The 22,112-nt window shown below is 41.4% G+C and overlaps 1 protein-coding gene across 3 annotated transcripts in view; it reads right to left on the reverse strand.

The window, feature by feature from the left end:
- The window catches only part of PCDH9 (protocadherin 9), a 962,265-nt gene that overhangs the window by 477,116 nt on the left and 463,037 nt on the right, over positions 1–22,112 (reverse strand). The window contains exon 2 of one of the 3 annotated variants that reach the window (XM_063125990.1): positions 3,835–3,900. The exons of the other annotated variants lie outside the window; for them this stretch is intronic. Coding sequence (XP_062982060.1) covers positions 3,835–3,900 — 66 coding nt within the window. The remainder of the gene's footprint in view (positions 1–3,834; positions 3,901–22,112) is intronic. 3 annotated transcript variants of the gene reach the window in all.

Consider the following 22,112-nt stretch of genomic DNA (forward strand, 5'->3'; position numbering starts at 1 on the left):
AACTTGTGAGGGGAGGGAGTGCTCTAGGCCTGCCCTCCTCCTTGCACATTTCCTTCACCCTTTATTTGTGGAGCGTGGAGAGGAGAGCCGCCTGCATCCTTTGAGGCTCTCCACACAATGATTTTCCAGTATTCTCATTCCCATGGAGAACATCAACAGGTACAGGAGGCTCTCCTCTTCAGAAAGTTGCTCTCCATGAGTAGAGGACGATGTAAATGCACAAGGATGAGGCTGGGCTACAGTGCTCCCACTCCTCACATGTTCAGTTTACCTACTTAGAGAATACCTGAATAAAGCTTCAGTGGAAATTATTTCTGAGTATACTTGCTAATGGATGGACTCACTCATATCCCACTCGTTGGACCCCTGCCTAGCTGCCACTGCCATCTGACCCCGCTTGCTGCACCGTGCAGACTTCTTTGAGGCCCATTTGTGGGCCTGTCTCTCTTTGTCTGTAGCCTCCATTGCTGCACACAATGGAGGCTCCAAAAATTGTGTATTTCCCACATTGCGTAAATGGTAGCATAATTTCCAAGGCTCCATTGTAGCACACAATACAGGTTCAGGAAATGGCGTATTTCCCACCCTGTGTAAATGGCGGTCATAAAGGCCCCATTTACACAACGGTGAAAATACACAATTTCTGGAGCCTCCACTGTGCATAACAATGGAGGCTCCGGATGGGTGTGGATGGCTGCCAGGTGCTTGTTGGGTGGCGTGGGCACTCAAAGTGCTGACCTGTGAAAATACCACAACCCGGCCAGGGGGGTGGGGGTGGATGCAAGGGAGTCCCTTGGACTCTTGGCCTTATTTATTTATTTATTGAATTTATATACCGCCCCATAGCTTTCTGGGTGGTTTACAAAAGTTTAAAACAGTAAACATTAAAAACAAATATACAAAGTTGAAAAACATAAAAAGCATAAAAACTACAGTATCCTTATAAAAGCTATTCTGGGGTCCGTTAAAACAAACAAACTCAGCTCATGTTGTTAAATGCTGTTAAATGCCTGGGAGAAGAGAAAGGTCTTAACCTAGCGCCAAAAAGATAACAATGTTGGTGCCAGGCGAGCCTCATCGAGGAGATAATTCCATAATTGGGGGGAGGCACCACTGAAAAGGCCCTCTCCCTTGTTGCCATCCTCCGAGCTTCCCTTGGAGTAGGCACTCAGAGGAGGACCTTAGATGTAGAGTGCAGTGAGTGGGTAGGTTCATGTTGGGAGAGGCATTCCGTCAAGTATTGTGGTCCCAGGCCATGTAAGGCTTTATAGGTCAAAACCAGCACCTTGAATTGGGCTTGGAAATGTATAGGCAGCCAATGCAAGCGGGCCAGAATCAGTCTTATATGTTCAAACCTTCTGGTTCCAGTTATCAATCTGGCTATTGCATTTTACACAAGCTGCAGCTTCCGAACCATCTTCAAAGGCAGCCCCAAGTAGAGCATGTTGCAGTAATCTAGTTTGGAGGTTATCAGAGCATGGACATCTGAAGCTAGGCTATCCCTTTCCAGATAAGGGCATAGCTGGGCCACCAACCAAAGTTGGTAGAAGGCACTCCATGCCACCAAGGCCACCTGAGCCTCAAAGGACAGAGATGGTTCTAGGAGAACCCCCAAGCTATGGACCTGCTCCTTCAGGGGGAGTGCAACCACATCCAGAACAGGTCAGAGGAACCACCCACTAACAGCATCTCAGTTTTGTCTGGATTGAGTTTCAGTTTATTAGCTCTCATCCAGTCCATTGTCACGGCCAGGCACCAGTTCAGCACATCCACCGCCTCACCTGATGAAGATGAGAAGGAGAGTTGCGTGTCATCAGCGTACTGATGACAATGCACTCTAAAACTCTGGATGACCTCACCCAACAGTTTCATGTACATGTTAAACAGCACGGGGGGGGGGGGACAAGGCTGACCCCCTGAGGAACCCCATACTGGAGAATCAGGTACCTGCAACATCCCTACTTGACAACAGAACTACATAGGTTATTTATTTGATAAACATTCATATTTTATTTGAAAACATTACAATACATAGTTTTAATATTTATCAGCACAGTATTAAAAGCCTAATATATTTATTTGTAGCCTGTAAAGCCCCTACGATAAAATAGTCTCTGTTATCACATAATCATCAAAGTTATGCAATAATACATTATGGCTTGAAATTTAAGCAATCTAATAACATTTTTTTAAAAAAAATATGTCTTGGATGGAAGGCAAACTTCAGATGAGATACAAGTGAAAGTTGCTTTTGTATGTTCTGTTTCTTGGTAATACAAATGAGAGCAAATTCAATTTTCTTATTAAGTGAGCATGTGAAAAATATATTGGCACTTCTCAGGCAAAGTGGAGGCATTTTAATTCCCATTGATTTCAATTTGAGAATTAAGCATATGTTTAAATCTCTTCCATTGAAATCATAGAAGTGCTTCTTTTGGCTGGATTGTGCTCTGTGTCAACAAGTCATTTCTTTTGTTAAACACAACACTTTAAATGGCTGCTTTGTGTGGACTTGCCTGTGATGACTGATAGAATATTTTTAATGGAAAGATTTATATCTGACATAACAGTGCCTCCTAAATTAGACAATTATAAGCAACTTGTGCTGCAGTTTTAATTTGCATTCCAAATCTCCTGGAACTCTATTACACTCTCATACAAATGAAACCACTACTTATTTGCATGTTTCACTTCATGAGTTGTCAGGGATCCTTTGCCATAAAGTAGTAAGCTCCGGTCTGAGGCTGTGGTCTACCTGGAACTATCTCTCCTTAGACCTCTGAGCATCTTCAGGTACAGAAGGGAATAGAGGTGTACATGTTCAGCTCCTTTAATTGCCCTATGACTGAAGCCTTTGGAGTGTTCAGGCCTACCCTACTACATAACCCTAGTCAACAAAGCAATACCACCTTCTCTTTCATTCACAGTACTCCAGTCTTCCAGCTCAAGCCATTGACTTCAAGAACTGTGACCTGGAAGGTTTAGATTCAGGATTAGGCTCAAATATCTCTCTAACAGTGGAGTCCTAATGAAATCAGGAACATAGCACAGTGACATCATATAGCATATCTGAAAGGGGCATGCTACATTCACCATGTTTATTAAAGGGATGTGAAATATCTTCAGATAACTGGAAACCTGTCTCAAAATGCACACTGCTTGTTTGAAAGTGCATTGTCTATACCTGAATAGCTGATGAAACCTCTTAAACAGAGACTGTTCACAATAATTCTTCCTATCTCGGAATATTTGAAAAGAGTACTTCAGTGTGGTATTGTGTGTGCACTTGATTTGCTACTGAATTATAATATTTTATATCAATATGACAATGAACCTCAGTATTCATGAAAAACAGAATACTTTCCATTTCTAGAAAGAAAACAATGTTCCTAGGGCTGATGGGGGTGGGGGTCTTGTTTGGTCCTTTAAGCCAATGCCAAAGTTTAGTTGTTGGATATATCTAAGGCCTTAGCTAGACCTTAGGATTATCCCAGGCAAATGGAGGGGTCGTCACTGCCTGCTCCTGGGATCCCCTGTGTGTCATTTGGATGCACAGGGATGATTCCGGGACAATCCCGGGATATAGGCCTGGTCTAGCCATGGCGTAAGACTGATTGAGTGGACATGTATGGTTCCTATCACATCATGATGATCCCTTCAAGTGCATAAAAAGCTATAAAAAACACTGTGTTAGTGAAACACGCTTTTGGATGGAACTCTGCAAGGGAGTTTCAGCATTGATCTCAATGGGAAACTGGACCCACAATACTTGACTTAAAAGAAAAACAAACCGGTTTGTTTGTTGTTGCTTTTTAAATAGTTCTGATATCTTACCACCCATGGTTTGTCAGGTACCCAAATCTCCCACAAGTACTTCGGCATATCTCCAATATTCAGTGCCTAAAAAGCAAGTAATATTTGAATAAAAAGATTTGTCACTTTTACTGCACCTTAAAATAATCCCCCAATTTCTGGCACAACCCAGATTAAAGGCCAGTTACAGTTACTGGGTCAAATTCCTCCATGTGATTTATAAGGGGATGTGTATCCCTCCCCTTCATGATGCACACCCTAATATATGTAACATTTCTATATTGCCCGATAGCCAACACTCTTACCATGTATGAAATACATTACATCCTGTTTCAGATTATGTTTTTCTATCATCCCCCGCCACCCCCAAGGAGGAAGAATTGCATGATCTAAGCCATCGTGCATACCACGTATATTCAAAATCCTTGTGCCATATGTTATGGGAAGTATATGATGTAGAGAAGGGACATGCACCTGGTCTTCCACCATAGGAAGACAGCCCATTAATGTATGGATCAGGCCAATGAAGACGCCACATAAGCAGCAGCCTTAAGTGCTTAAACTTGCTTTGCCTCTATTTCAGTTCATGTTCAAAGGGGCAATCCAACAAGGAAGAAATACAAATGTGGATTTATTTGAAGGTACTCAACTTAGTGGCTCTCTGCATATTTAATGACTGAATCAAGTGACACATGAGATACAGTCCAACCCAGATGTTACTCTATCACTATGGATGCCATTGCTCTGTGGCTGCATTCCTTGTTGTTCTGGTGAGTATCAAATAAGTAAATCATATGAGAGAGCTGAATCACATGGAAATTCACAGCCCAGCATCTTCTGGCCATCTGTCAGGGCCAACAGAAGCACTGGCATAGTGCTTTAAAGTGCTTTATAACAGTTTTGACAATATATGGAGTTTGTCCTGGGCCCCGACAGTTGTCAAAACTGTTATAAAGTGCTTTAAAGCAATAGTGTAGATCCTGCCATGATTGGCTCCTCCTATGTGATTTCCTCATTCATTCATTCCCATATTGGTTGAAGCCACACTACTTCAGTAGCGTACACATTGGCCCTAAGTGACCAATAAGGCATAGCTGTAGCATTGGTGCAGCCAAAGGTATAAAGGAGCTCATCTCTCTGGGCAAACCATCTATGCTGCAGCCCACCCTAAACACTATAAATGTGTTAGGTTACAAAACTAAATAAGAAATACAAGCAACGGCTGTGAAAATGTTTAATGAGTTCTGCACCTTCTGTCTACTTATGTTCTTGCTTACATCTGACCCTAACCTTTTTACTACTATAAATTAAATAGAACATTTATCTAGTTTAAACATGTAATCAGCTCACACAGTTTGTTCTCCAGGATATTGGTTTGTTATATTACAACATACAGTCCCCTGTACTTGAAATAATATATTCCATGTTCAGGTAGAGTTCCCCCCGCCCAGTTTGTTCCCACAAATCCAAAAGTAACCACACTAGTGATTATTATCTAAGAAATGCTGAGAGAAAGGGTGCTTACCAATTAAGAGATTTTGTAAAAATAATCTTAGAGACACTTCTAAAAGACGGCTTCCAGTGTGACAGCATATTAAGTAATGATCGTCCCCTTTTGTCACACCTAGCTTACTAATATTGACACATATTTATTAAATTGCCTATATCAAACTAGATAATGTTACTGACACTCTGCGTTATTGTAAAGGCATAGTGTATGACTCAGCTGTTGTTGAATATTTTGGGTGTTTTTTATTGCTGACTGATGAACATCCATCTGCTTTTCTTGGATAGTCTCTTTTCTATAAGACATGTGATTTCTTTGACAGATCCTCCCATGCTTTATTCTGTTTGTTAATGTATGTACCTGAGATACCCCTTGCCCTGAACAGACACGCTTCCACAGGGAGGGCAAACACCTGTAGGTCAGAGCTGAGCCATAGCTCCCAACATTAGGTGCTATGCCAGATCCATCCCCAACTTCTCCAGATGGAGTGCAGACATCTGCACAGGGCTGGGCAAAGGTGGGGGGCAGTGGGGCCAGTTTGCATGATTTTGAGGGGGCCTACTCCGAGTCCCCCTGGTAGAGGCAAAGATGACTTATATACATCTTGAATAAAAATGCTTGCCATTACCTTTTTAATAAAGTGTTCTAGATCATATGTATTTAGAACTGATTAAAAATACTTAATGAGCAGTTTGAAATGGGGTCTACATTTCCCATCTGGCCTGGGCCTATTACCAGCTTTGCCCGGCCCTGCATCTGCAAAGGGCAAGCCTTTCATGCAATCAGGAAGCTTTCACCTAGCAGGTACTGCAATGAAGAAGGTTTCCGGATTGCATAGAAGCCTATACATGTAGAGTTGGGTGTCTGTAGGCTTCCTCTTTGTACACTGGGGTGGAGCCAGTATAATCCACAACTATAGGAGAGGGTAAGCTTGAGGCATAGCGCCACTCCATCTCATCCAGGCCAAGAGTTCATAACACACACACCCCACTTATGCTACATGAACAATATTTCTTCACTCACTTCATTCTCATTCCACTCAGCCATCGACTTCTCTCATTCTGTCGTGCAATCAGGCTTAGGGATGGTGGGGAAAATGCTCTGTCCCTAATTTTACACTTTTGAACCACTCCGTTACCCTTCAAAATTTACACTTCTCCAAATTTCTACAACGGAATATTCCAGTCCAAAAAATGTATGCAAAATGTGCATGTCAAGGAAAATAATGTTAAAAAATGCATTATATTAGAAAAATTGCTTTCCAAAAAGTTCATATTGGGCAAAAATGCATTCAAATGCATGTGTGAAGACAAATGTGCACACAAATGCTTATGAATTTTCATTAAACTTTAACAAACAAAAGAACCTTCAAACTAAATTAAACATTGGCTTTTTTTTTTTAAGTGGGAGTTGAGTTTAAGATTGGACAAATGAAAATCCAAAATGGACAGATTCATCATTTATCTCTAGTCAGGCTGGGCAGAATGCAAAACAAAGGATCTGTTTCCCAAAGAACCAGCAAGGAATCATTTATATCTACTGTATAATGTTATATATTATATCTCTGTATTTCTCTAGCCATATTGCTTTTTGCTGCCTTGAGTGGACATGGCCCAGAAAGGCCCATATATCAGACTTCAAGAGAACTTCAGATAACAAAGTTCCGAACATTTTAGAGCAAAAGGCAGCAGGAAAACCAGAAAATATGAATCATGTACTGTGCACAACAAGAAGACAGAAAGTGAGCAGCTGTGAGCAGCAACATGGCTAATGAATTATACAAGGAAGATTTAAATCACAACCTATATATAAACATAATAACAGTAGATGTCACTCCTTAGGTAATTGGCGTATGTTGTATGAATGGTTCAAGACCACAGTCACCAACCTCCAATACTTGCCATACTCAGGCCTAGTCCTGTTTAAATAGCTGTAGGGTTCAGGGTCCAAGACCCACTATGGCTATATTTCTTAACTAGGTTATAATCAAACCATAAGATGTCAGAGAGCAGGATGTTCAGTTTGTCAAACTATCAACTGCCTTATTTTAAGAATAAGCTTTTTTAAAAAAAATATGTGTTTAATGTGCTATTGAGTTGTTTGTTTTTGTAATTTTTATTAGTTTCACATCTTAAAATACAACAACATAATACTAATTAAAACACATAAATCAAAACATAAATTGCTTACAATTCCACATTTATAATTATCATTTTTACATAATCACATAACATAACGTAAGTGCTCCCCTCCACCCTACGGGATCTATTCCTGCTTCCAAAATCTCATTCTTTCTTCTGGTGGTGGTTTTCCACCCCCCCTTAGAGAATAGATATTCTAGGAACTGTTTCCAAATTCCCTCAAATTCATTTACATTTATTATACCTTTTCTTAACTTTATATTGCATGTCAATTTATCATTAATAGCTATATCCCAAATTTCCTTATACCACTCTTCAATATGATAGTCTCCTTGAACCTTCCAGTTCCTAGATATGATTAACCTTGCTGCTGTCAACAAATTTGTTATCAGTTCTTTAGTCTCTTTATTACACTTTAAATTTCCATATAATGATAGTAATGCCACTGTAGGTGTCTCTTCAATCTCTGTTCCAACAATTTTTTTTATCTCAATAAACACAATTTACCACAATTTTTGCACAAATTCGCATTCCCACCACATATGCAAATACGTTCCTTTCCCCCCACATCCTCTCCAACAATTTGCTGAATTCATCTTATTTATTCTATTCAATCTCACCAGGGTCAGATAACCACCTCCATACAATTTTATAGTAATTTTCTTTTATTCTCACCGACATATTTCTCAACACTCTTTGTCTCCATATTCCCTCCCAACTCTGTTGTTGTTTTTAAGGTATTGAAAATCAACATTGCAGGTGGAAAATGGCAGCAGCAGATATTTACAACAACAATTAAATTTGTTTTTAATGTGGAAACATTAATAGTTGTTCATCTTAATATCACTAAATGATGAATATTATTTCTGGTGAAGTACAAATAACCCTATAAATCAGGGATGAAAAACTCTGATATGTTACGTGATGTGCTCTCATTAGACCCATGTACAAATTTGCACACATGTTCTAATGAGACTTACACCCGCTTATAAGGAATCTTTTGGCATTGGCAATAGAGCGTCTGTGGCTAAGTAAGGCGATTCTTACTTAAGAAACTTACAGCATTGAAGGGGATAACGCCACAATGGCACATTTATTGAGGTTGAAACAAATACAAAGGTACAAGCTAGTTTTGGGAAAATTAACTGAGCAAGTAGAGGCTTAGAAGCAGTTTCAAGACTGAAAAATAGACTTTTTGAGACTTAAGAGCATACACACACAGAGAGACAACAGGGGAAAGAGTAGAGGGAACCTTTAAAGGCAGTATACCTTTCCTTGGGCTGCAGCCCTTTCCTGTAGACCAGAACTGGGGAGAGTTGCAACTCTTGGTCTTAGGTGAAGAGGAAAAGAATACAGTCAGGCAAAGCACTCACTCATGGCGGCTTGCTCTTGCAAGCTGGCATCTGTAGTATGCCCTGTGTTTCTGGTTCAAAAGGGAGAGAGAGCTAGCCTCCTTCTTCCCTCAAACTTGAGGGTTTTTGTATGATCTTATCTAAAGATCTACTTGCTATGGGAACAAAAGAGGGTGATTTGGGATGATGGCTGTACTTGATGCAGCCTGGAGTTCAGCAACAGGGCTGCATTAGCATGTGTATGACCAGGTATGACTCTTGCCATCCAGCATTCATATTCTGCTTAGTTTTACCCCTATCTTTGTCTCTGGGGAATGCATTTGAAGAAGTCCATCAGGAAATGGTTACTTGACCTAGGCCTTCTGTGAATGCTTTCAGTCTGTAGGTGGGGTTTTGGGTCACTTCAAAATGGAGTCAGTACTGCTCACAGAAGCTACTTTGAAACAGATAGTTGGAAGAACTGGATACTGTATTCAGTAGGTACTTAGGGTCTATGCCCATCAGTTTTACTTGGGGTGTTGGGGATGACACAGCCAGTCGAAAACTTCTAAAACTACCTCTTTTCATCTAGAGTGCCAGCCATCTTAACTCCCCAAATCCTTCACTAGTGCCACTGCTTTATTCTATTGATAAGCCTCCCAAAAACCCTGCAGTTCCTAACTCACCGCCATGTAAGCCTTCTCACTGTGTTAGCATCCTCAATGGCCACAGGGAAATCGCTATGCATTCTAAACTTGTCAGCCTAGGATGCAAATATGGGCTAATTTTATATGCCAAGTTCTTCTCTGTGCTGCATTCCCACTCATCAAAACCCTCCTCCACATATCTTGATCCTCATGTTGCCAACCTAAAGAAAATGTGCCTGTTCAGAAGACTCCTTAAAACCTTCTGGGTAAGGCTTTTGGTTAAGCAGCATGGTTGAAGGTGTCTTGTGCAATGTGTTTTGTTAAACCCTGCTCACTCACTAACCACAGTTGGATCATCTGTGGCAGGGTTAACGGCTCTAACTGTGGCTTAAAATGTGGTGTGCAACAGCACGCCTTGTGGTTAGTCCTAATCCAAGAGAAGCACAGTTTCACTGAACAGACCCAATGGGTGGGGGAAATGATGCATTGTAAGCCACTGCTGACCTCAACCCTTTATTCAACTTAGGATATTGGCTTAGATATTGGCTGTTTGTTAGTGCGCGTGGATAGTAGTAGGGTGCCATAGAACACATTGGGAACCCAAAGGTCCTGATAAGGTCACCATTTAGATGTAACCCTGCTAAGAACTACAAGTGTGTGCAGGTCCTGTTCATTGGAATCTGGGTGTGAGTAACAAGGGTTTGGCTTACAGCCTTGAGTACATAATAACGGTCCTGCCAGATTGAATGAAAGGTCCATCTAGTCTGGCATTTTGTTTCCTCTGTTCAGACAAAGCCAACAATCATGAAATAAAAGCAAAAGCCATCCCCTGTTGTTGTTTTTAGAGGGGAACTGTCTCTGAACATAGGAGTTCCATTTAGCATATTGACTGTGCTCACCAAAGCTCACTAAAATATTCTTATTACTTATTCCTCGACAAATTGAATTTTTCGGTTCTCTGACAGCAACGTGAGCAATCAACAGTACAAGGGAGGAACAGTCCAGGGTAATAACTTTTGGTGTACTGATTTTAATGTAGTCCATAAATAAATTTGGAGGGGGTGAGGTTTAGAGCTGTTTGGCTTATGACCCAATAGGTGTCTTGAGTTGGGTCTGTTTTGGCTGCATTGTGTTTTCCCTGGAGGGGGGAAGGTGTGTGGCACGGATGAAGCGCTTAGGGGCACGAAGGGCAATTACCCTGTTAGCGTCAGTCATTGATCAGGGGTAACAGGGGGATTTTGCCCCCAACTCCTCCATGAGCCTCCAGTAGCCTCCAGGGAACTTGGGAAAGTGGTTGATCAGAGATAACAGGGGATGGTCATCTTCTTCACGAACCCCTGGTAGTCTCCTAGCAATGGGGCTCGGGCAGGAAACAGAACCTGCAGAGGAAGCTAAACCCTGTGCAAACTGGATAGAGAATATTTGTTGGCCAGAAGTTTCTACTCCCTTCCCACATACCTATTAGCCCCAGTGAACACAGTGAGCCTTACTTCTGAGTAAACATGAATAGGCATCCTAAGATGGGTTAGGTATAACTGAAAAAGATAAGCAGTGGATGCATTACATTATATTGACATATGAGAGCCTGTACTCGGTTGATAGTGCTGGCTGCCACCAAATGCCACTATCTTCCTGGTGTGACCAGTGAGTACAAGTATGGGCTCATCTATACCAAGCAGGATATTCCACTATGAAAGTGGTATATAAAAGGCAGGAGCCACACTACTGCTTTATAGCAGTATTAAAGTGCACTGCAGGATCTACATTACTGCTTTACAGTGGTACTGAAGTGCACGGACAACTGTTGCGACCCATGACACATCTACGCCAAGCAGGATATAACACTATGAAAGCGGTATGTGGTATGTGTCAATGGGCCCCAACAGTTGTCACTGCAGTTCAATACCACTATAAAGCAGTAGTGTAGCTCCTGCCTTTTATATACCGCTTTCATAGTGGAAGATCCTGCTTGGTGTAGATGAGCCCTATATTGAATCAGATGACCAGTACTGGGATTAAATGCCAGTTTCTGCCTGGCTCCTTTTATGATCTGTCACTGTCAGGAACCATCCATAACTCACCATATCCCACTCTGACCCACAAAATGTTGCCCTGGCTCTCATCTGTCAGAACCCATCTGTTTCTACTTCAACCAAGGGTGGGGTTTTTGGGTTATTTTTAAAGCAATCTTAGTGAAGAAGCAAGATCAGTATAGGGTGGTGGTTTTTTTGGGTTTTTTTAAACCAATGAGAATGAATTAGCATTCAGTTCAGAATCGTTTGCCCACTCTTTCATCTTTATTTGGTGAACAAAGGTGGGAACATCAGAAAAAATGCATCAAACAGTGTTGTAAACCCCCTACGGAAAAACACGGGTCTCTTCCAAAGTTCTCCTATCAGATACATCTGATGTCTTACATGCATCCTGTATTCTAGCAGTTACATCACTGTTCTTTTACCTAAGGAATGGCGTCTTGAAAGGAGTGTCTTACTATTTATATTCACGGAAAACATTCTCCTCTGATATGGAGTCTGAAGTTTCCTACTAAGTTGTAAGAATTCCTTTGTTTGCCAACAGGTAACTCATTTCAAAGGAAAGCAGATCTCAAGACAACAGAAACCTGATATTTGATTCTTCAGTACTTTTGAATCAAACCTCCATGGATATTAGCAAATGCAATTCAACAAAAAGATAGCTAGCTGTCCCATGAACATGTAAAGAACATCCTACCCTCTGAAGGAGATTTTAAGCCTACAAATCTTGCAGCATTGGTGTTCAAGATGAGGGAGAGAGGAGCCACGACCTCCCGCCTGCCTGCTAATTCATTAAGTTGTTAAAGGTGTGTAAAGAAGCAAAGCCTCAGAACTAAAGACTCAAAAAATTCCTCTGTGAATCTTTCTAACTAAAACATAGGTGGATAACACTGTGTTGTTGATGTTTTTAGCTTTTTCAGCAGCGTTGATCCAACGATCAATATCATATCTACTTAAAGCCTACGTGCATATATTCTATATGTGATGGCATGCAAGAGTAAACCTTGAACGTATGTGTCCTCACCATGGTACTGTGCTACCTCATAGAATTTGGATGTCCCTCAAGGGATTCATCCTCACTGGGGCATGCAAAATAAATGTTCTCTCATGCTGCCACTATATCTTGAGTGTTTCATGGAAAGTCAGCATGGGTGTGCAGATAGAAGTGTGTGTGCCCTTTGGTGGTCTTGGAGGCCAACCAAATGCCTGAGCTTGCCACCCTCTGGAGCTGGCCTAGGTACCATACATAGATTCTTCATTGTAAATTGAGGCCCATGCTCTAACCACCGAATTTTGCACTCAAAGTTCTATGCGTGAATTTGAGACTTGGTGCTGCGGCCCATGAAATGTATAATCTAAACATACAGGCTCCGTGTGAACCACCCTTATTCTCATTTTCATGCAACATCAGAGGCTATAAAAACAAAAACAAAAACAAAACAAACACACTCACACTTTACTTTATCAAGATTTAAATAAGGTTCTGGACAACAGATCGGCCATGAAATAGGGAGCCATTGTGGTGCATCGGTTAAATTGTTCAACTGGGACAAGGGACACCAGGGTTCAATTTCCCACTTGGCCATGAAGCTCACACCCATTGAGTAAATTTAGGTCAGACACTGATTCTCAGCTAACCTACTCACATGGTTGTTCCCAGTTAATCTACAGGTGTGTGTGTGTGTGTGGGGGGGAGATATCTGCCCCCATTGGCCCATGGAGGCACCCTTATTTTCTTTTTTGAACAGTGTCTGGAAACAAGCTAGTACTATTTTTAGGAACAATTTTTTGGCCCCATTTTGAAAGCACATGGCAGGAGTTGCACTACTTAGCCTGTCATTGAGATTTTTTACCATTAAAGAATTTTCTTAAAATAATGAAGAATATGGTTAAAAACCTCTTGGACAACCTCACTTATAGTATGTTGACTAAGGCACCCCACACACCCGAATCTTGAAGACTGCAAAGCAGCTGCAAAAAAATATAAATTAATATGTGGGGTGGTAATCCTATGGACTGCACCCTGGGTGCTCGTACTCCCCCAAACTTGGGGATGAACTGGATCCTCTCCTCTGTGCTCCATCAGCCCTGCAGTTATTGCTAAATGCTTGTTTTGAGTGTCTACTGGGGAACTTCAGAGGGGGATTAGTCTAATAGTGATGGTATGTTGCACTCTTGCGCATGCACACTCTCTCTGTGTGTGTATTCACAATCTGGCCATGGATAGTTATACAGATTGGACTTGACTTGATGTGATTCTCCTACATGCATTCCAAAATCTTCTATCCCAGTTGCAGGCATATAACACCGGGCTATTCTTTGCCTCATTTCATACTTATTTCCCGCCATGAGAGCTGAGGAAAGAAATGGATTCAAATTAAAAATATAGTCCTTGGAAAATAAATGGCTTTAAAGATTAAAGACCATCGCAACTAAGTCCTGCAAGCTAGGAGAAGGGGGTATGAAAATCCCCCAGATATGTTTCTAGATTTATTGCAAGACTATTAGGCTCAACTTAATTCCTCAAATACTTGGCCCAAACAGAAACCCCCAAATGTATCTCAATTTTTTTATGGTTTAAGCTAGCCTCAATGCAAGCTCTCTTGGTATCTGAAGCAGTGAGTGGTGGAGAACTTACATTGCTGTTTTGGACCCATTCCCTACTTGAGCAGGGAATGGGCCCAATGGGCCCAATGTATCATGCCCCCTTCCCCTATCCCATTCTATGTTTCTTTTGTTGCAGCATCACCACTCTATAGAGAGCCACATGGCTGGAACAAGTGGCCTCCCAGTTCTTGTGGGAGCTCAGTTGGGTCTTGTGAAAGCCCCCAGCCACTTCTTCTAGCTATGAAAGATAGGGTGGGCAGCTGCTCCAGAGAATTCTGCTGGCCTCTCTCTCACTGTGTCAAATGCCACAGAAAGGACGTGGCTAGTTGGGCTCTCTAGAGCAACTGCTGAAAGAGGTGGGGTAATGGTAGTGCTGGGCCATCCTGGCTGTGGTAGGGTGAGAGCAGCACAATTCAGCTCTTTCTGCAGCTGAAACTCTCCCCATGGCCTGAGTTCGATCCCAGTGGAAGCTGGTTTCAGGCAGCCGGCTCAGGTTGTCTCAGCCTTCCATCCTCCCGAGGTCCGTAAAATGAGTACCCAGTTAGCTGGGGGAAAGGTAATAATGGCTGGGGAAGGCAACGGCAAACCACCCTGCTATAAGGCCTGCCAAGAAAAAGTCAGCAAAAGCTGGCATCCCTCCAAGAGTCAGTAATGACTCAGTGCTTGCATGAGAGGTTCCTTTCCTTCCCCTTTGGCTCTGCCACTTAATGTGGTTGCCTCACGTTGCTTCATGGGTGGGCCAGCTCTGATTTTAACAAAATCAGGTGGCAAAAACTGCTGTCACTTTTGTTACAACAAACGTAAAATACAGAAAAGGAGATGGCAACCATCTAATACATGCCAGTTTCAAGACTAGTGCATGAAGAAAGAGTCCAATCTCTGCAGTCTCTTTCTCACCAGGGGTCTAAAAGTCAACATAATTTAAGATATGGTGAAGCCTGCTGCCTGTAAACTGGAGCTCAGTTTGCTAATCTGTCTCTCCACCTCTGCTTATGTTTCTGTCTCATGCACTGACACCAGCAAAGCGTTTCAACAGAAATACAGCTGGGCAATTCATTTCATCTAGAAACAGAGGAGGCTGTATGTGGATTCCTCAACAGAATAACACTTGGGAAGCTGTGGGGGAGGAGTGAGTGGGGGAGACTAACATAAAATCTGCTGGTTGGGTGATATATTGCAATCCAACAACAAGGGAGATAAGAACTGGGAGCACAGACAATTGCTCTCTTCCCCAATAAAATAAAAGCAGATTGAACTACCGACTTGCACAAAGTAATGGAAACGGTCTACTGTATCATTGGTTCCTGGAGAAAAGCAAAAGGAAGGTCAGCCTGCAACCCCCATGGTAGCTGAGTCTTTTTTCAGCTGACTAATGCAATATATTGGAAAGATTTTCTGCACATTTAATTAATCTGTATCTTACAGCCATGAAAGACCTTGTTTTTGTAGTCCCTGAAACTGTTAAGATAATGAATCATAAGGATTACAAACACAGTTACAGTTTCACTTCAAACCTTCCTTGTCAGCACAGGGAGATCTGGGGTGAATGGGGGTGGGTGGGGCATGTGCATCTCCATTTGTCCTCCATGGATAGAGTCTAATAATGGGCTGATCTTTGACCATTATCTTTAGAGTCTTTTGACATGTTATACAGAGGCAAATTGTTTTTGTAGTATCCTTCCCCAACCAGATTTGTTCAACTACAATTCCCAGAATCCCCAAGCCAGTTATGCTAGCTGGGAATTGCAGTCCAACACACCTGCAGGGCACCAGGTGGCAGAAGCCTGATGTACATGCTGGCAAAGACTTGGTTGTCAGTCACACTTTACATGATTAAGTGTACACTCAAAAGGCCTTAGGTGTACACCTAAAATTGTAACATGTGAAGTGGCCCTTATGCAATGTTTTTTTTAAAAAAATGTTCTGAAGTTAAGTATGCCTCTTGACAACCCGATAGACTGGCATTTCTTGAACTGCTATGAAATATCACACTGGAATTGGTTGAGCATGACTTTGGCTATTCACCATAAGCAATAAATAAACATTGTAAATAAATAAATTAAAAAACCTGAGTCTGCCATTGTCTCTTTTATGGCATGAAGCTATTGGGAGCCAACTGGCTTGCTGATGACTGAATTCATTACGAGTTCCACACAAGATGAAGCAGTCGGGGAATTGTTTTACTGCATGCTTAGCTCCCAATCCACATTTAAACCACGGCCCATCAGACTTCCCCAATGTTTGCTGCGGCACTATATCCATCTGTGATTAGGGATGGTCAAATTAGTCTATTTCCAGTCTGTGACATTTTTTTTGTGTCCACCCATAACTCTGTTCCATTTCCACATTAATCTGAGGTTGTGTTTTTTTTTAATAATAACTGAAATTGTCTTTCAATTATTTTCTTTTCCAAAGACACATTTGTAAACATACTTTTTCTCAAAACACATCTTTTAAAATGTAATTTGACCGCCCTTTTTCTTTTTTTCTTTTTTGAGCTGTGTTGGAACATTTGTGGAAAGTGCAAAATCCAGCAGATTATTAAGGTCCAGTCTGCACATTAGCCGGAAAATGCACAAAACAATAAAGATTATATATAAATGAATTCCTCAGGCATCGCTATCTATCATCGTTGCTTGCAAAATTAACAGCCTAAGTTTGCACATCCCTTTTTGTGCAGAGTTCCAGGGTGTCGGCCCGCATCACCAGCTTCCTGTGACATCCTGTCACTGGAACTAAATCCTGCAGCCAGTTGAAATAAATTCAAAAGTGAGATGTTCAAAATGATATTCAGACTGAAAACTTCCTAGCGATAGGTTCTCTAGAGAAGTAATATCCAAGCAAATGATTTCAAGCTACAAAACAGCAATCCTCTGTGTAAGAGTTCATATGACGTGATTCCCCTTCCATATCCTACACTTGTGGTAAGATTCAGCAGCTGCAAGGGAAGCAAAGGACTTGTTCCCAGCACTGTTTCTTCTAGAATAGTTTTTTTTAATAGTATTTCATATTCAAATGACTAATGCCCTGAAACTGCTATACTCTAGCACAATGATGATACACAAGGTAGTGTTTGCAATACAGATTCACCAACCATGTAGCATAGCATGAATAGAGGCCTCATTGGTTGCCTCATCGCTCACATCCAAGGCACGTTGCAAAGAAGTTACCAAACTGAGAGCTCATCTACACGAAGCAGGATATTCCACTATGAAAGTGGTATGAAAGCAGTATATAAAAGGCAGGAGCCACACTATTGCTTTATAGCGGGATTGAAGTGCACTGCAGGAGCTACACTACTGCTTGATAATGGTACTGAAGTGCACCAACAACTGTTGGGGCCCATTGACACTTCTACACCAAGTACTATGAAAGCGGTATGAAAGTGGTATATTGTATGTGTCATGGCCCCAGTGCACTTCAATACCACTATAAAGCATAGTGTGGCTCCTGTCTTTTATATACCACTTTTCATACAGCTTTCATAGTGGAATATCCTGCTTGGTGTAGATGAGCCCTGAGTTTGCACCCATATTCCAGAGATTTCTCCAGCATCTTTATATATAAAATGCTTAGGTATGTTTCTGTACAGGCTTCAGCTGATACAGGTTGCTAAGCAACAGTAACAATGTGTAACGTAAGCTGATACAGGTTGCTAAGCCCCTCGCCCTACTCCTCCGGGCTTTCCAAGGTAACCCTACCCCTTTCCTGCCTCTTCGCTCCCCACCCCCCACGAAGGGGGCAGCGCCATGGTCCGGAGCATAAGCAAGGCATGGCCTGGGCCCTTGGTGGCCGGGTGGCAGGCCACTCGCCTGCTGCGAGCTGAGGCCCCGGCCTAATCTCATGCGAGCTGGGCGGGCGGCCCAAGGCTGACAGGAACCCCTGGGAGAGGGGGACACCTGTTCCCTTCCCCCGACCTCCCTGCCCCCAGGTCTGCCAGGAGGTGCTGTATCGGCAGCCTCCAAGCAGCCTGTGCCCCCGCGATGATATTTAATTAGTACACTTTAAGATATGCTACAGCGGCGTATGTTACACAAGGTACAACTAGTAGAATAGATAAAAGGAAGTACATCTTCATACAGTGTATAGTTATACTATGCAATTCAAGATGTAGTGATGTCCACCAATTTGGATGGCTTTAAAAAGGGGGGACTTGGCAATGGAGGACAAAGCCATCAATGGCTAATAGTCTTTATGTTTATATGCTACCTCCACTACCAGGTGCAATTTGGCTCTGTACACCAGTTGCTGGAAAGTTGAGAGGGAGATTGCTGTTTTACTTAAGTCTTCCCTGTGGGCTTTCTTCAGACATCTGATTGGTTACAGCATGAAGAGAATGCTAAAGTAGAGAGGCCTTTGGTCTGATTCATTTTTTTCTTCTTCTGTCCTTAAAGATCAGTAAAAGTGTTTTGTTTTGTTTTTGATGGGAAAGGAAGATAATGTGCCTGCCTTTTTCTTTTCTTTTCTTTTTTCAGTTTTGCATAGTGCTCTTAAAAGGCACTGAATTTTCTTCCTAAGGAATTGGCTCATGATTCCTGAGATAAGTGGCTTCATCTGGAATCTGGAGCCCAAATGTCCAGCAGACAAAAGGTGCCTCTCTGATGAACTCACAAGGATGGAAAGCTAGGCTTTTCCCATTCTTTTTGCCAAATCTGACCAATCCAGAGGCTTTATGCTGCCTGCCAATTGCACAGACTGATGTTGACTTGTATACCCCCTCATCGCTTTCTTTGAGGCCTGAGGGAACACACTGTAGCTGAAATGTAGCATAAATTTATTATTTGTGTGAAAACAGGCTATTTGGCAAGCATATTGGTGATAGACTAAGGGGGGATCTACACTACTGCTTTAAAGTGCTTTAAAGCGCTTTATAACAGTTTTGAAAACTGTTGGGCCCAGGACACACTGCATATACAGGTTTCAAAACGTTTTCAAAGTGCTTTAACTGCGCTTTAAAAGCAGTAGTGTAGATCCCCCCTAAGACATAATTAGCGAGTTGATTTCTTTTGTGATCTTCTATTATTATGCATGTACTTCTTTTTTGTTGTCTTTATTAGTATTATTTTAACTTTATCTTAACATAAAGTAAAAAAAATCAAGTTGGGGGAAAAATGTGTGAAAATGCTGGAAAATATTTACAGGAAAGAAATATGTATTGCTTTTAAAGGCCAAAGGATCTCTAAATGATAACAGCAAGAATAAATAATAGTAATGCAGGAAGTTGTTTTTAGTTGCACCTTGACAGTTTGATGTATGCATGCAATGTGTGTGTGTGTGTGTGTGTGTGTGTGTGTGTGTGTGTATGCACAACCAACTTAATTCAGGAAAGGAGCCCAGATAAGACTTTGCCAATTTCCTCCACTTCTATATTTGCCACCTGGCACTGCCTATTTTGTCTTCATAATGCTCTTGCCGCCAACCTGTCTTTATTTCTGGCATGGTTACGAGCACAAATAAAACTAGAGACTGAAATGGAAGACCCTAGTAAAGATTAACCCCCTTTTTTACTGTGCAAAAGTTCCAGAAGTCATTAAAAACAGGACAAGTTTGAAATTAAAAAGACAGTTCACCGACGTCTTATTGTGAAAATTATTTAGACCATCTATTAGTGCAAGCCAGCACACTCTGTGACTCACCTGCCCCGAAGAAAAATGGGGGAAAAGAAGGCTTCAGCTGTGTATAAAGGTGGTTTGGCACAAGCCACTGTACCTTCCAGTTAAAGCAAGCTAGCACCTCAGTTTGAATTCTGGAGCAATGCAGCTAACGTACCAGTAGCTTGAATTTGCAAACTGATGTGCTCTTCTTGCCAACACGAACAGCCAAACACTGGCAAGTACCTGTGCTTTCTTTCAATCCCTGCTGATTAGCTCCTAGCTAGGTCTTAAGATAAGAAGCCTCCCCTGCTTTTCCTTACATCCATAATCAGAGAAGTTCAGCCACCAGGCTTGTCCATCTGTCACCTTTCACAAGTGTAAAATTCCTTTTAAAATAGAAGCAATGGAAGACACGGAGTGTTTGAAAGTTTAAGAAATAGTGGTGTTCAGGCTAAAGTTTTACTTTCAACCAAATTCTAATGCTTTCAAATGAAAGGGGGTCCTTGTCACAGAGACCAGACAATCCCCCCTCTCAACCCCACAGGTATTTTGTTCATGCCAGAGAAGGAACTTGCTCTTCAAAGAAGTAGGATATTCTTATTCTTATTCTTCTTTCCAAAAGGAACACACGCCGTGTGGCACAATGTAGTTGAACAGGCCTGCAGTGCTAAGGGAGTAAGTCAGGCATAAAAAAAGTGAATTTTGCCATACCTCTAAAGGAATTATGATTCAGCAGTAAAGCTAGCTGCATGATTCAGCAATTAACTTCCACCAATTAGCACATGACTTCTACTCTACCAAGGCAATATCAAAAGCAGCAGAGGAAAGTTTAGTGGGAATTATAGGGATATGTCCTTCATGACAAAATATAGTCATGGAGTGAGAACTCAACAGCAATGAGATAATGATCTTCCATGGCCGAAAACAAAATGAAATGACTAGAACCAAACAATAATGATAATAATAATAATAATAATAATAATAATAATAATAATAATAATAATAATTTATTTATTTATTTCTTACCCACCTCTCCCTCTGGATCGAGGTGGGGAACAAGAAATATGAAAATATAAAATACATAAAACTGATTAAAACATATAAAACTATTACATTGTTAAAAACAGGCAGACTTCTTAAAATTTGACTGGGTAGGCCTGCCGGAAGAGATCAGTCTTTATAGCTTTTTTTAAATTCAGAAAGGCTGTTGACTTGGTGAATCTGTCCCAACGTCTGTTGTGTGATAAACAGAGAGCCAGCATGGCATTAGATCTGGGAGAACCTGTAGCTCACTGAATAACCTTGGGCCATCCACTGAAACCCTGTTCAGATGCTATGTCTCAATAGGGTACACTATAGCAGGAAGGTCTGCTGGGGGCTTCTGCTTGTGTTCATTTGAACTCAAGCAGAACCCTTTGTGTAATCTGAAATAGGATAAAGGAGGATTTTGGCTGCATGGAGCTTCTACTCCATGCTGTATGTGAGTAGAAGCCCCGCTGTAGACCTCCTTGCTCAGAGCATGAATGTCAGGGATGTGGCAGGGTGGTGGTGGCATGCAATGAGCCATTCCTTTTATGAGTGTTAATGTAGCCTTTCCAGGCATGACACCTGAAAGGGGATTAATTCTCAGTTTAAACAATCTCATAGAATTTTTGTGAAATTAAAATGGGATTATCTGTTCTGACATCTTTGATAACAAGGAGAGAGAGAGAGAGAGAGAGAGAGAGAGAGAGAGAGAGAGAGAGAGCATGAGGTGATAATATCCTAAATGATGAACCAAATAGTTCATACAATCTAATATTAGTCTTCCACCATAAAATCCATGATGAAACAGTCTAACAGTGACCTGAGTTGTTCTTACGCGTTACTCTTGCAGTTGCTATACTTCAGTGCTGTTCTGTCTTATGATGGCTTTTTATCATGATTATTTCATGGTGGAAGACTGATATTTTAATCATAATATTTATTGTTTATTTCATGTACAGCCCTGTCATCTATCACAGAATGATGATGTATGTATTGATGCCATAGAATTGTCTATGTTTATCTGTGAGATAGTTCTATGATTTAGCTAGGATAATCCAAAAGGACTTCCTATGTTTCCAGGCAAGATAGTTCTGACTGCCTGACATTGAGTCATTCAACTTGAAGAAAGGGCTGTAGCCATCAATTACTACTTCTAAACTTCCCAGAGGCTTCTGTCTGGGCACAGTTGAAAACAGAATGACCACCAGGACTAGTATTATTTTGCAACATATTTTCAGTAATAATTAGGCAGACATTTGAGTGCCATTTATTATAGGACAGGTAGCTTCTGAGTTATTTTTTGTGACATTTATATACCAGTGAATGTAATAAAATCTCTCAGCAATAGTAGCACCCACTGTGCTGCTTTCCTATCAACTGATGAATCAAAATTCTGGGCCTCTGGAAACAAGG

This window comes from Elgaria multicarinata, chromosome 5 (genome assembly GCF_023053635.1).
Source record: "Elgaria multicarinata webbii isolate HBS135686 ecotype San Diego chromosome 5, rElgMul1.1.pri, whole genome shotgun sequence".
NCBI classification, from domain to species: domain Eukaryota; kingdom Metazoa; phylum Chordata; class Lepidosauria; order Squamata; family Anguidae; genus Elgaria; species Elgaria multicarinata.